The sequence below is a fragment of the Acinonyx jubatus genome, chromosome A1, assembly GCF_027475565.1.
Source record: "Acinonyx jubatus isolate Ajub_Pintada_27869175 chromosome A1, VMU_Ajub_asm_v1.0, whole genome shotgun sequence".
Lineage (NCBI taxonomy): Eukaryota > Metazoa > Chordata > Mammalia > Carnivora > Felidae > Acinonyx > Acinonyx jubatus.
In genome coordinates, this window is record NC_069380.1 from 154,791,169 (window position 1) to 154,805,539 (window position 14,371).

The 14,371-nt window shown below is 32.2% G+C and overlaps 1 protein-coding gene across 13 annotated transcripts in view; it reads right to left on the reverse strand.

The window, feature by feature from the left end:
• The window catches only part of MCTP1 (multiple C2 and transmembrane domain containing 1), a 522,244-nt gene that overhangs the window by 207,674 nt on the left and 300,199 nt on the right, over positions 1-14,371 (reverse strand). For 7 of the 13 annotated variants that reach the window (XR_008300305.1, XM_053225150.1, XM_027037852.2 and 4 more), the window contains exons 6-8: positions 13,405-13,452; positions 9,336-9,374; positions 603-662 (exon numbers count right to left, since the gene is read on the reverse strand). The exons of 1 other annotated variant lie outside the window; for it this stretch is intronic. Coding sequence is in view for 11 of the 12 variants with exons in the window: in XM_053225150.1 (XP_053081125.1) it covers positions 603-662; positions 9,336-9,374; positions 13,405-13,452 (147 nt within the window). In the remaining variant the exon portion in view is untranslated. The remainder of the gene's footprint in view (positions 1-602; positions 663-9,335; positions 9,375-13,404; positions 13,453-14,371) is intronic. 5 more of the 13 variants (XM_027037835.2, XM_053200363.1, XM_027037827.2 and 2 more) reach the window with 4 other exon arrangements.

The window sequence follows — 14,371 nt, forward strand, 5'->3', positions numbered from 1 at the left end:
AATTAGAGCAGAGAAAATGGGATGACAGAGCTCGTTATGTTTAAGTCATGAAAGAGTAAATAACATTAAATTGCAATGGCATTTAAAACAAATTCTCTGTGGAATTTTCACTTTTTTCTTTATTTAAATCAACAGCAGAGTTGCTGTTTTCTAATTCATAAGTTTTTTTTTTTTCAAAGAAAGAACACTGATTATGTAGTACGTATATAGTATAGATCACTGTAATAGAAGTAAATTTTTCCCAAACAGATGGAGCAGATTTTACAAGAAGGGAAAAAAGAAACTTAACGGACTCTCTAGATAGCACCATTATATTCCTGGAAGGCCTGTGGGCCTCTAGCTGTTAAGAATTTGGGATAAACTTAGTCACAAGCAACTGACTTCAAAGCAACATATTAAATACATGAAGTTCTTGGTTTATACAAATGAAGAAATGCAAGAGTCACTCGAATGACTTGGAATAAAAGTTAATAAAGAAGGCAATTGAATACATTTTTCTGAGACCCATTTTAAAAACGAATTTCCTAATTCACACTTAACTTTCAAAAATCACTATTCAGAACCAAAATAAAAAATATTAATATAAAGGATTTCGACATTACCCTCCAAAAGAAAGACTTCACAGAGAAATAAGATCCAACCACTTCATTTTCTGAAAGATCCTAAAAACAAACAAATATTTAGCTAAATTTTGAGGTGTTTTTGAGAATACTTAATTAGCCCAATGAAACCAAAATAAATAAAACCCCAAAGTTATATGTCCTATGACACTTTCGATGTTTATAAACTGTTAGTTTTCTTTCCTTGAGTAAATTAAAGTTTTTCTCTTATTCATATCTAATATCAATGGCGGTAAGTCTAGAAAGGATTATTTCTGTAATTTTTAAAGAATCTACTTACCTCTTTATTTTAAATTGTTGATTATTATATCTCAAAGTGTAACACTTTATTTTAGAAAATAGAACTGTTCAAAAGTACTTTAAGATTTTGAAATAAGTCATATAATATCTGTGCCTTTTAACAAAACAATTTAACACCATAGACCCACAGAGCATTTTTAAAGAATAATAGTAGCAATTTTAGTTATAATCATGTACCTACTCAAATTTAGTTTAATCCCTATTAAAAACGTCCTAGTTTTATGATATAATATAGAACATAGATAATACAAGTTAGTTAACTTGGGCCTTACAAAAATAATTTAATAAAATGAATACTGAGAAGAGTAGCAATATCCTAACAAAACATCACGTTGGATATTTTATTACTTATTCCTCAGACATTTATAGAGTAAAACCAGTTCAACTTCAGGAAACCAAATCATTGTTGGTCACTTTTAAGGAGAACATTTGCATTACATGCATCTTTTAAATTGGTATGTTTTGCATCCTGTTTCTGGGTGTCAGTTATGGTAAAATTGTGGGAATCTGAGGACCCTTATCGGGCAGCATCAACCTCTGACATTGTGATGAATCAGAAGAAATTTTGTAACTTACTTGATTCCTCCATAACTTTGTGTTAGCGACTAAGACAGTGGCCCAGCACCTCACATGATGCCTATTGCATAGTAGGTGCTCAATAAATAATTTGTTGATTGTTAGTTACTGGGAGTTTCCACTGGTTAGGTATAGATATTCCTTCCAAAAATGATACCAAAAATCATATCAGAAAATAATAGTGAGCTAACATGTTTAGGGTGTACAGCAAGTTGTATAATTTAAATTTAGAACTAGAATTACATTAAGGATAATTTATATAATCTACCTGTTTTGTTTGTTTGTTTGTTTGTTTACACAAAATCTATTTCTTACTGAAATTACTTTCACTTTCCCAAGTTACCTGCATAGGATTTGGTCAGGTAGCATGGCTAATGTCAGAGGTTACTAGGAAGAACTCTTGAGTTTAAGACCTTGTTTTATCATCACTACAGAGTTATAATTCAATTACGTGTACAACTATGGTTCTCATCTGTCACTCGTAGCACACTGTCACATCACTATCTCAAAAAAAAAAAAAAAAAACAAAAAACCACGCAACAACAAGTCCTGAAAAAACACATTTACCTTTAGACATTGGGGCATGAATGTTACAAGGAATGACTGTAGTCTTTTGATGCTGTACACTGTTTAACTACAAAGACCTTCTTCCAGATTTTACAAAAGATGTGTTTCTTTTCTATTGGTAATTCTCTCCTTACTCTGATTCCCAATTCTTTTTAAATTAAGCAGCATGTTTAGCAACATGTGGAGAATTTTAAAGTATCATATTAAAGGAACTGAAGTCTTGAAGTCTCCTTACACAAATAATTTCCCAAGAGCCAATAAGACAAGTAATACAACAGTGAGTTTTACCTTAACGTAAAATGTATTAAGGCAACTTAAATGGAGGTGAGAGTACTGGCTTTAGACTCAAGACAGTTACAACAAATAATATGACCATTAAACATTCCAAAATATTGTTAATTCATTTAAAGTTCAAGTGGTCTAAGGTGACTAATGTTGAAACCACCAACTTCATACTTTTCATTCTTCCTCAGATGAATACCCTTTGAGGGTAATGAGATAATTATGTGACTGGTACGCAAAGAGATTGATGAATTTGTGTGGGGGGGGAAGGGGGAAGGGGAAATTTTAATGATCAGCATTTAGAACTTAGGTTTCTCTGTTAAAATTTAAGAAACAAAAATATTAGCCACATTTGGATCCACTGACGTGCTCAGGCTGTGCTTTTCGCCATGTTTAATTACTTCTGTCATTATTCATCAACTAAGATTTATATTTCATTTTACAACCTACATTCTCATGTAAATTTAGGCCTTTATTTCAAATGGAACAACTTAATTTTCCTGTGGACCCTTATGTCATTTATTGCCTTGATGAATATAAAATCCACAGCAGATGAGGCGTGGCTTTCCTTTAGTGAGAGTTTCTAATAATAACAATAATAATAAGACACCTGGCATTATGATAAAGAGTTCTAAAAAAAAGTGATTTTTTGAGGGCAAGATTTCAATCATTATTGTAGATATTTAGTTATATTTCTATCTCCATTGGAACAAGAATCTGATAAGTGAATGAAAGGCCATTTTAAAAGTGCTAAAATTATAAATTAAGAGCAAAAGGAAACAGAACAAAGAGCAGAGACATCAAATTGATAAAGGAAAATTATTGACGTTATCCTGAATAATGAATCGTTGAGTATTTATGCTGAGGCGTTGCATTTATCAAAGTAGCTAGACACATTGATAATATCTTATTTAAATCTAGTTTTTGCCTCCAAAACACCAATACACACTAAGAAAATTTATCTTCAAAGATCCAAAATCCTACTGTGAATCTAAAAAGTAACAAGATTGTAAATTTAAAAATCTAGAAGATATATTTTTCCCCAGAGAAATAAAACTAAAGGACAGTTGATTTCTTTCCTAACATATGAACATGATGCTGTATTCAGTTCAGCCTCCTATTTAAATACATCATAAAAATCTTTAAAGACTTTGTCATTGGATGAACAAGGATTAGCCTTGAACTTCTGTTAATTGTGATATTTTTCATTAGCTTTAATGGGTACAGGCCTTTAAACATATTGTAGTTATCATAATTCAGCAATTCTTCAATACTCAAAAACTCACCACAGATTTGAAATTGGGAAGCCTGAGATTCAAACGTGAAGGTCAACCCAGGTAGCCTTCGTATTACACAGAGTATTTTTAAGGTGCACAATTCCTTTTCTCAATACTCTCTAGGCATTTAAGAGGTTAGAAATAGATAAACCCATAAGTAAATAATTTTCGTAGCCTTTCCTGGTCTGACTGAAATCACTGTTTATCAGAGCTCTATAGCTCTTGGTTGTCCCCACCAAGTTGAATATGTCTATTGATAGTTATGTAACTAAAAACAGGGACACGAAGTAAGTAGAAATTACAGTGAAGTTCTATTTTCCTGTTTTCTTGGTTACTCAAATAGGTGCTCATACCATTTATACTCATTAAACACCAATATGATTCCCTCTGCAACTCCAACTGTCCATTTAAATATTTCTGACGAGAGACAGACAATCTCAACTCCCCAGAGGACATGACCTGTAACTGAAGGCTGGCTTTGCTTTGTCTTTTATTTTCCTAGAAATTTTAACTTAAATCTTTAATTTGTGCATTAGCGTGTATGTATACACACATGCATGCATGTGTATCTATTACTGTCAACCATGGCTTTGAAAGCAGAATCTTCACAAAATTATGATTTATTTTCATTGAGGATATTTAGGGAACTTTAAAACCAACATATCTCCTCCTAGTCACATTCAACTTAATATGCATATATACATGTGTGTATATACATATATATATATATATATGTATATACACACACACAATACATATATCACATGTATACATATATATGTTAGATATATCTGATGTATATCATATATACACATATATATCTTTGAATTCAAGGCCATATAATCTTGCAAACCAACAGTTAGCTCCATTATCCTAGAGCCACGTTGTATTAGTTCCCTTCCTTTGGTCAGTCTGGAGAGGATCTTGGGAAATTGTCAGCTCACTGGGGAACACATATTAGCAGTGTGAATGCCAATCAGTGGTCCACAATTAAACATTTTAGAGCCAGCGCACAGGCATCAAGGCATTCGTCTTCTGCCTGAGATTACCTTTTGTCCTTTCACTTTGTGCCAAGTCATCCAGCTTTGCTCCCTCAAGGACCCACAACATTTTAAAAATTCAACAAGAGCGGTCAAATAAATGTAAAGCCACTGTTACAGCAAATCCCTGTAGTTATGAATTACAATATATAAAAATGTATGATATTTTATACCAATGGAAAAATATTGTCAAAACAGCAAGAAAAAAAATCATCTCTACATAAAATTTAACCATGGCTTCATGTAATTTGTGGGATAATAAAATATTTACTACACTATGATATCTCTATTTTAGATAAACTTACTACAAATTTTGAGAGTTCAGTTGATCGAGGTAAAAATAGTCTTTAATATTAGAAATGCCCATGCTATTTGCCTTTTGTTCACCACTGCACTTGGGAATCTCAGAAGCCTTAATTATGAGGTTGACTTTATAGCATTCCCAGATAACACAGATTTGGTAGTATAAATAGTGGTAAGGACTTTTAAAAGAACATTGTATTTCCTTTGGAAACTCGTAAGCATCTCATTTTTTCAAAAACTTATGCATAATAATTTTAAATGAGACACCAAAGAAAAGCCTTTTAGGTCCTCACGAGTGAGAGAGTCAATGACCAAGAAAGCTCGTGTGTTTTGCAGGTTTAAAAAAAATCATCTATTTATTATCAGGATGTGAAATCTTTGGGGAAAGAACCTAATAACTGCTAAATAATGACTCTCCCCCCCGCCCTCTATGTCGGACTGTGTGAGATACCTAAAAATGTGTTAATCTGTTTCTCTGACGTTTCTTAAATTAAAGCACTTAGAGGTTTTCACTGATGCATTTTTAATGTGTCATCCAAGGTGTCAGGTTTAACTACGCCCTGCAGACTTAGAGTGGAAAGTGTTCTCTAGTTTAAATTAACAATATCCTTGCCAAAAGTCTTATTAGAAATTGCTTCATTCACCAGTGAATAAAGTGTTTTATAGTTCATTAAAATTATGCTAAGTGATTATAATAAAATCTTTATAAAAAAGATATATTACTAAAAAAATAAGCCATCAAGTAACAGAAGATATGCTAATGAGACATGATCACAAAGTCCATATTATATTATTCAAAGGATTATCTCTTCTTAAAAGATTTCTAAACAGTTATTGTTGAGAATATGAATTGCAGTGTGTATATCTTTATATTATCAGAATGGTTATGTCTCATGTAATTAAAGCGATTTATTGAAAGTACATAAGTTTATTATCACACTCATCGATAAACTAATTCTTCTACATTAAAATACATACACACACACACACACACATACACACAATGTAGGGTAAAATCATTTCTGCTTATTGTCGGTCTGACAGGCAATTATTTCATTATTTTTTTCTATTTTTTGTCTGACCCCACAAAATTTATTCACAAAACACATATACATCTTCTCTTCTGAGCTCATGAAATTTTCTTGCTGAATAATTTAACCTTAGAATAAATTATCAATGATAAGCTTCTTCTAAAGAATAAAATATTGCAATAATTCAAAGCATTACCATTTTTCTGCCAAAATGCATTTTGTCATGTAAGTATAACTCTTTGACCGGGATAATTATTCAGTTGCCCAAGTTTAGGGAGACACTGATCCCTTTCTTCTGAAAATAACATTTTTCTTTAACAGCTGAGTGTGAGGCAGGATTACAAATGTGCAAGATGGAAAGTATGCTTGTGGAAAACCGGAATGAGAGTTTTAAAAGATGTTATCATTCCCAGAAGAGGAGCTATGAAGAAATCCATAATTATTTCCTGGTTAACATACCGTTCAAATACAACATGTATCATTCTTGCTTGTCAGAGGCAAGTTTAGGTGTATTTATTTTCCTACTTGTTAGATGGTAACACAATTACTCTAAATTATATGGAAGTCAGTCCTGAACAGCAATTATAATTCCCTGCCCTCAAGTTGGCTATTCAGTTATTTTCAATAGTACATACAATTCCACATTATAAAAGTGCCACAAATAATATGATTTCCATTGAAAGAATCAATTATTGACAAGATTACGAGCATGATGAACCGATATTTAAGTAACAGGAAACCCCATGAGCTGATACACTTGCATACACGGGGGGCAGGAGGGATGTGCATATTTAAAACATAACTATGTCAATTTAGTTTTCCCTTTCCATGATTACATCACTTCTGAAAACAAAACAAAACAAAACAAAACAAACAAGAAGAGGAAGAAAAACTCCATACTAGAGAATGTCTAGCAACATTATCAGACTGTATTTAAGTCTTTGCCACAGAGTTCATAATTCTCAGATTTTATAATCACTGTTGGTACCCACACACAGACTGCACATAACAGTCCTGCTCCAGAGAAGCAGGAGACCTCATTCTCACAAGTCAAGATTCCAAAGAAAAAAATGACCTGTTCATATGAAAAATTCACCTTTGACTTTGAGCGAAGTTGTATCAAAGGTAAAATACTTGTATTTGACTGTAAGGCAAATAAATTATATCCTTTTACAAAAACAAAAGAGGAAAAAAATCTTAGACACAGGGTCTTGAAGGAGAAGATTGAAATAATTAGAAAAGGGATACATTTCCACAAAACAGTAACATGATAATACATAAAGCTACATGGTACAGCCACTTATCCCTTAGTTTCTTGGGAAGCACAATTTGCTTGAACATCATTCTTCCTCCATTAATTCCTGAAGGAAGGAGCTGGGGAAGCAGTTTCAGTGTGTGTGAAGGACCATGGATTGTGTGGTAAACGAAGTTACAAACTTTCCCTTGATTTTGAACTTAACACCTTGTTCTTATAACACTAATGTGGATGAATATGACAAATGTTTTAGGGGACAGTGATGATTGAATGAATTAACAGGTGTTCAGTATGTTCTCATAGAAAAAAAAGCAAATGAGTGAACTGATTTTCCTTTACTCAGCACTCAATATCCCCAATAAATTTTATAAAATGGAAAATCCCTTAGGCTAAAAACCCCAAAGCCATATTACCATTTGAACTAAAAATAATCTGCCAACTACCCCAATAAATGCAAAGCTAGACACAGGGAATTCTGTATCTTCAATGGCAAGCCAGTCTGAATGTACGAATGAATTATTAATAATAAATTAGAACTTCCAGAATTTTAGAAGTAACAATAGTGTTGAATAGATGTTTATTAGTCTTTTTTAATTTTTTGTAGACCAAAGTAAAAGATGCAGATTTATATTTACTTAATTATTCAAATTAAATTTAAATATAAATTAAATAATTTAAAGAAGAATCTTTATATTTATTTATTCTTTCTTTTATACTACAATAAATGCATCATTCTTGCTAATTAATACTAACTACTATATAATATCCTGCTCTAGCATTACACCTTAACTGCATCTGGAACAGGAAATATTGATATATATTAATGAATTACAACGTTTTTACCCAGCTGTGTCATAATGTAGACACAGGAGAAGGAAAGCCAAATTACGCAACTTTCAAAAAATATATGTTTTTATAGAATACTAATTTTGAAGTATAATTACAAAAAATATGTAATACCAACATGAACAGTGCAAATATTTCTTTGAGACTTTTTGAAACTTTATTTTGGTCAATAAAAAACACAGTGAATACTAAGTCAGAAATATTCAGCAACTTTCTTTAGTAAATGGTTTTCACTTTATTAAAATGTAATGGTGATTTTTAATGTAGCCCTGACCTTTTTGTGAACCAAGTTATCTTTCTGTCATGAATACTATAAGAATTGAGAAGAAACTGTACAGTAAGAAGTACTTGTTATAGCAAATTAATACATTACCATAAATACAAAAACATCTTGATGTAAATATTTTCTTAATTCACAGTAATAAAAATGACAAAGACAAATTTAAGTAATAGCATGATTCAATCAGAATGAAAAAAAAAAAAAGATTGTCATGTTCCAGGGTCTAAAAAAATTACTCACACTTAAAAATGAGTGCTGACTTTTTAAATGGAAATTTGAACAAAGATCTTTAGAAATAAAATCCCTTTATTTCAAAGGAGTAATGCCAGTTTCATCTTGATATTTATTTGTGTCCAAGAGTGGTACCACCACTCAACAAATACAGAGTTTAGTTTGTATCTTAGATACTTTACAAGTTATAAGAAGAGCAAGGACTTTGTAAGTTACAGGAACCATAAACTCTTCTCACTCCCAGGAGTCATTTATTTCTCGAAGTGAGAAGAGGCAATGATGGAAAACTCTTCTCATTACAGGCTCCACAGATGTAGCCCTAGAGGAATTTTTGAGTTTAGAAAGCCTCACATTTAGTTTTCAGTGAACAAAGACAGTGAGTTACATGGATCTTCCTTCTCTCTGGAGTGGTCCCTACCCTAACCCCATCATTTTATTCCTGATTGGGAGCAAAGACATTTTCTAGACCCTGTGGCACACACAACAGAAACCAGATGCTGAGAAGTGACCAGGCATTAGCAAGAGGATGATGTGGATGTGATTGATCAGTGTGATTTCTAGTTACTTAAAAAAAGCATCACGTGATTTACTTAAAGTTATGGGAAAAAAAGAACAAGGGTGATGAAATCCTGTAGTACAGTTTGAAGAGGTATGAGAGAGATTTGGAAATGCAGCTGATAGTTCTTCTCAACAAGAAAAGCTGAAAGATCACATGCTAAGCCATTACCTTACTTGATCTTTTCCAACTCTTCCTCATTAGCATTGTCTGTAAATGAAATAAAGCATTTTCATTATCTTATCACTCAAGTACAGAATAGGGCAGCCAATTGTTTTCTAGAGGAAGCTTAACATTTAAACAGCAGTTTCCAGCAACCAGTATACAAGACAAAATTGTTTTCATCACGTACACACAGCTAGAAGAAGCACCTTTAACATTCAAGCAGTCTTTCTGGTGAGAGTTCATTTGCTTTATTCTTTTGTATAAAGAAATGAGATGGTATTTTTTAAATAGAATGGAAAATTTGAAATATCTTATTGGCTGGGAAAAAAAATACTGCATCTCATGATTGGCAACGGTTCCTTTTGGTGCTGGAGGTTGAGGATGTACTGACTTGACCAGGTAACTTGTCTCTTCAAACATGTTCAAAAGTCTGTCGCTTTGGTGGCATCTTATAATTGTCTCTGCTTCCAATTAATCTTTCAAGTGTGAAAATGCTTTCAAATGTGAAAAATGCTACATTAGTAGATCTTCCTGCTAAATGTTTAGCCATAACATATCCTTTAAATTAGTTTTTTTTTTTTTTGTCTGTGTGTACCATAGTAAAAAGTATTTATGGCTACAAGTTTTATTTAAAGTTAATGGAAATTTGTAATGAGTGCCCAAGATCAGTGGTCTCTTAAATAAAGTAAGTCATAAAAATCCAAAGATATTTTATTTACTCCCCAGTTTTAAATTTTTCTCAGTGAACACTGTGGTATTAACTTCCTGATTAACCTCTTTACCCTCTCTTAGCTTTATCATTATCTTTAATGCTTATGAAGTGGAGAATAGGGAATATTTGGAGAAAGAATATACCTTTTGAAGTGCTTGTCATATTTGTATATTAAGGAGGCACAGTGGTACCTTTAACAACTGTATCTCCTTCAGCAGAATTCACTATAAAGCAGGACCATTTCAAAAACCACTCATAAATCACAAAAATACAAAAGAAAATTTTAATAAACGATTAAGTCGTATAGAAGACAACCTTTGGCCTAAACCAAGACAATATAATTATGTGAAGGTTCTAGGACAGGAAAAGAGAAAAACATGAAATTGTCAAAGATAAGGATTCATTTTTCTTCTTTGTAGATAGTGCTTTTATTATAGGTTATATTTTCCCTATATATCCCCTGTGTTAAATATTGACCAAAATATGGAAGACTAGTGGATTTCCTAAGGTTACAATAATTCCCTATTTTATTTTGAATGGAGCCAGGAAACGGCAAAGCATTATTATCAAATACTATTATAGAAATATTTTATATGTTTTCTAAGTACTAACGTGCAATTTATTTTGAAGCAACAAAACCTACCATTGGGTTGTGGAGGTGTCCATACAGTGGCCATGTAATAAATGTTTATTATTGATCTTAAGTGAGTTATTGTCATCATCATCATCATCATCACCATCACTCCCACCACCACCTCCACCACACCTTCTCCATCATCACTAAAAGGCAATTGGAAACCAAATACTTTTGTGGCATGCCATATTAACAAAACCTCCACCACTGGGAGTCAGACAATAAATCTTCAACTTTCTGAGAAAGCAGAGTTTCAATGAACAGAGAATGATAATTCCTAGAGACAATGTTTTCAGTCAAATTAAGTGAGAATAATTAAGATAAATAAATAAGCAAAATCTTGTAACTCATGGCCATTTATTATCATCATCTAGTTTCTAAGGATCTCCTAAAATTCCATTCTGTAAGAAATGGTATACTGTGAAAAAGGAGCTAAGAACAGGAGGAAGAGTTGAATCTCAAGGCAACACTACTCAGTATTACACAGATTTACTACTGCTGCTCGAAACCACATCCCTTGACTCAGAGCCATGGCATAAAATAAATCCTCATGATGTAAAGCAAACTATAGGGTTTGTATTTTTTCTGTCTCTCAAAATTGGCTTTACAAATAGACTGCAAGGTATCGTTTTTCAGACTGGGACACTGATACAAACAAAAAGTTAACGATTTTCCAAAGTATAAATATGCAATATTTGGCAGTTGTGGGAACAAATTCATTATTTTCCTGATTTGGTTTCTAGAATTCTATTATTAGATCCAGTGGCCCCCAAAATGTGCCTAGATTTTTAAAATTATTAATTAATTAATTCATCATGATAAGTGTACTCTTTAATCCCCATTCTTTATTTCATCCATCCCCTACGCACCTCCCCTCTGGTAACTATCAGTTTGTTCTCTACAGTTAAGAGTGTTTCTTGGTTTCTTTCTCTCTCTTTCTTTGCTCATTTGTGTTGTTTCTTAAATTTCCCATGTGAGTGAGGTCATGTGGTATTTACCTTTCTCTGACTGACTAATTTTGCTAAGCATTATACTCTGTAGCCCTAACTGTGTTGTTACAAATGGCAAGATTTCATTCTTTTTTATGGCTGAGTAATATTCCATTGTGCATATATATATATATATATATATATATATATATATATATACAACATCTTCTTTATCCATTCATCAATCAATGGACACTTGGGCTGCTTCCATAATTTGGCTATTGTAAATAAGGCTGCTATAAACAAGGGGTTCACGTATCCCTTTGAATTAGTGCTTTTGTATTTTTTGGGTAAATATCCAGCAACATGATTACTGGATCATAGGGTAGTTCTATTTTTAACTTTTTCAGGAACCTCAAAACTGTTTTCCACAGTGGCTGCACTGCGTTCCCAACAGTGCAAGAGGCTTCCTTTTTCTGCATATGCTCACCAATGCTTGTTTCTTGTGTTTTTGATTTTAGCCATTCTTACAGGTGTGAGGTGATATCTCATTATAGTTTTGATTTGTATTTCCCTGATGATGAGTGATGTTGAGCATCTTTCCATGTGTCTGTTGGCCATTTGTATGTCTTCTTTGGAGAAATGTCTGTTCATGTCTCCTGCCCATTTTTTAATTGGATTATTTCCTTTTTGGGTGTTGAGTTGTTTACATATTTTGGATACTAGCCCTTTATAGGATATGTCATTTTCAAATATCTTCTCTCATTCCATAGACTGTCTTTAGTTTTATTGTTTCCTTTGCTGTGCAGAAACTTTTTTATTTTGATGTAGACCCAATGGCTTATTTTTGCTTTTATTTCCCTTGGCTTGGGAGACATATCTAGAAAAATGTTGCTACGGCGGACATCAGAGCCATTACTGCCTATGCCCTCTTCAAGGATTTTTATGGTTTCAGGTCTCATATTCAGATTTTAATCCATTTTGAGTTTATTTTAGTGTATGGTGAAATAAAATGGTCCCTGGATTTTAGAATGAAATTTCTGCTTCTTGAGCCAAGCCAACTGGATAAACAATGTGTTTAAGCATCCTACTCCTAAGTTTCTTTTTCTTTTTAGATATTTGGGTTAAGCTAGATTCAATAAAGCTGAAAACAGGGGAAAAGTTTTAAAAACGTGAATTTAACAAACATACTATTAAACTATGAGACATGTTAGAGAAGAAAGATTGGGGAATGTTAAAGATAGGAGATAAAGCAAATTATAGAAAAATAAGATTTATTTTTTGCTCTATGATCTTAAGCTGAGAAACATATGAATTTTGTTTTTGAATGCATCATTATCTAATATTATTATAGAATCATCAAAATTCTTCATTAACATCTCAACTTTCTTTGAAGCCAGTGAAAGAATTAAGTAACATAAAAATATGGCCTGTGATAGAGCTGCAGAACTGATTATGTTTTTATGAGATTCTACAATCTCAATCCATTTTTTGCTTTTATTTTTTGTTGTAGTGATATTTTTCAGGCAATTACATGGTTACCATAGATATAAAAAAATAATCACAGAATAGCTAGACAATATAGTGTATACATCTTAAAAAACATTAAATTTTTTATAAGTGTTTTTTAAAAAATGTTAGCTATGAAAATAATTCAGAAAAATTAGCAAAATAAACCATCATGAAAAAAAAAAATTAATTCGCCAAAGAGTCAATTCATATGTTTCTTATAATCTTCTATTTTTTAGCTTTAGCCAAGCAATTTGTAGGTCTAGGAGTGTGTAACACAAATTAACTCACTTTTATTTCACAAATTCTCCAATGAAGAAAGCTGTGGATTGAACTCTGCTAGAAAAAGAGCCAGAAAGAACTCAAACACACTATCAGACCAAAATACCATATACAGGACACACATGTATGCGCTACAGACTTTCGTAGGCTCAAAAACAAGACATGCATTCGAAACAGAAATAACAGTTGTATCATGCAATTCATCAGCATGCCCCTGCCCCCCACGAAGATTTTGGTTTCTCATACACACAATGCTGGAAACTTAAAAAAAAATGTATATAAATCTGTTCACATCTGATATTTTTTTAAAAGACTCAATGATGAACTCAATGGACAAGATTTTAATATAAGCAATTTTGAAATACTTTTGCTATTACTCATACTATACTCCTCAAATTGCTGTAATTAGACACCGCATGTTTTAGAGGCTTTAGTAGATTCAGTAGGCTGGTAGGATTTTCAACTCATTCTTCAGTTTTACTGATTTCCAGAACTGGCAATCCACACAAGGAGAAATCATCCCAACTGCATTATTCATGGAATGTAGTGTCAGTATTAACAGTGTATAAAAAACTTGCAAGATAACTGATTTAGAAACTTTGGCACTTTTTGATGCTAAGTACTCTGTATTTACACTTAATTTATTCCTACTTTTGATAGCATTTTCTTAACATTAATGTTCTACTTCCTATTTGATTGTTAGACCTTATTTGTTAATGGCTCTTGAAAACTCCTGTCTTCCATTCTCTATTTTAACACATATAAAATATTTAGCAAAGTTTTATAAATATAGGCATAAGAATAAATATGGAATTCTTAGACTAAAATCTTAAATCCCAAAAGCTTAAAATAGATGATTTCTGTGCTAATAATCAAAGAGAACAGAACTCTTAAAATTTTGCTGTGTGAGGATCAATGCAAAAATTATCCTCTATTCCTTCCCTATATATTATGCTAGATATTATATGGAATTGTG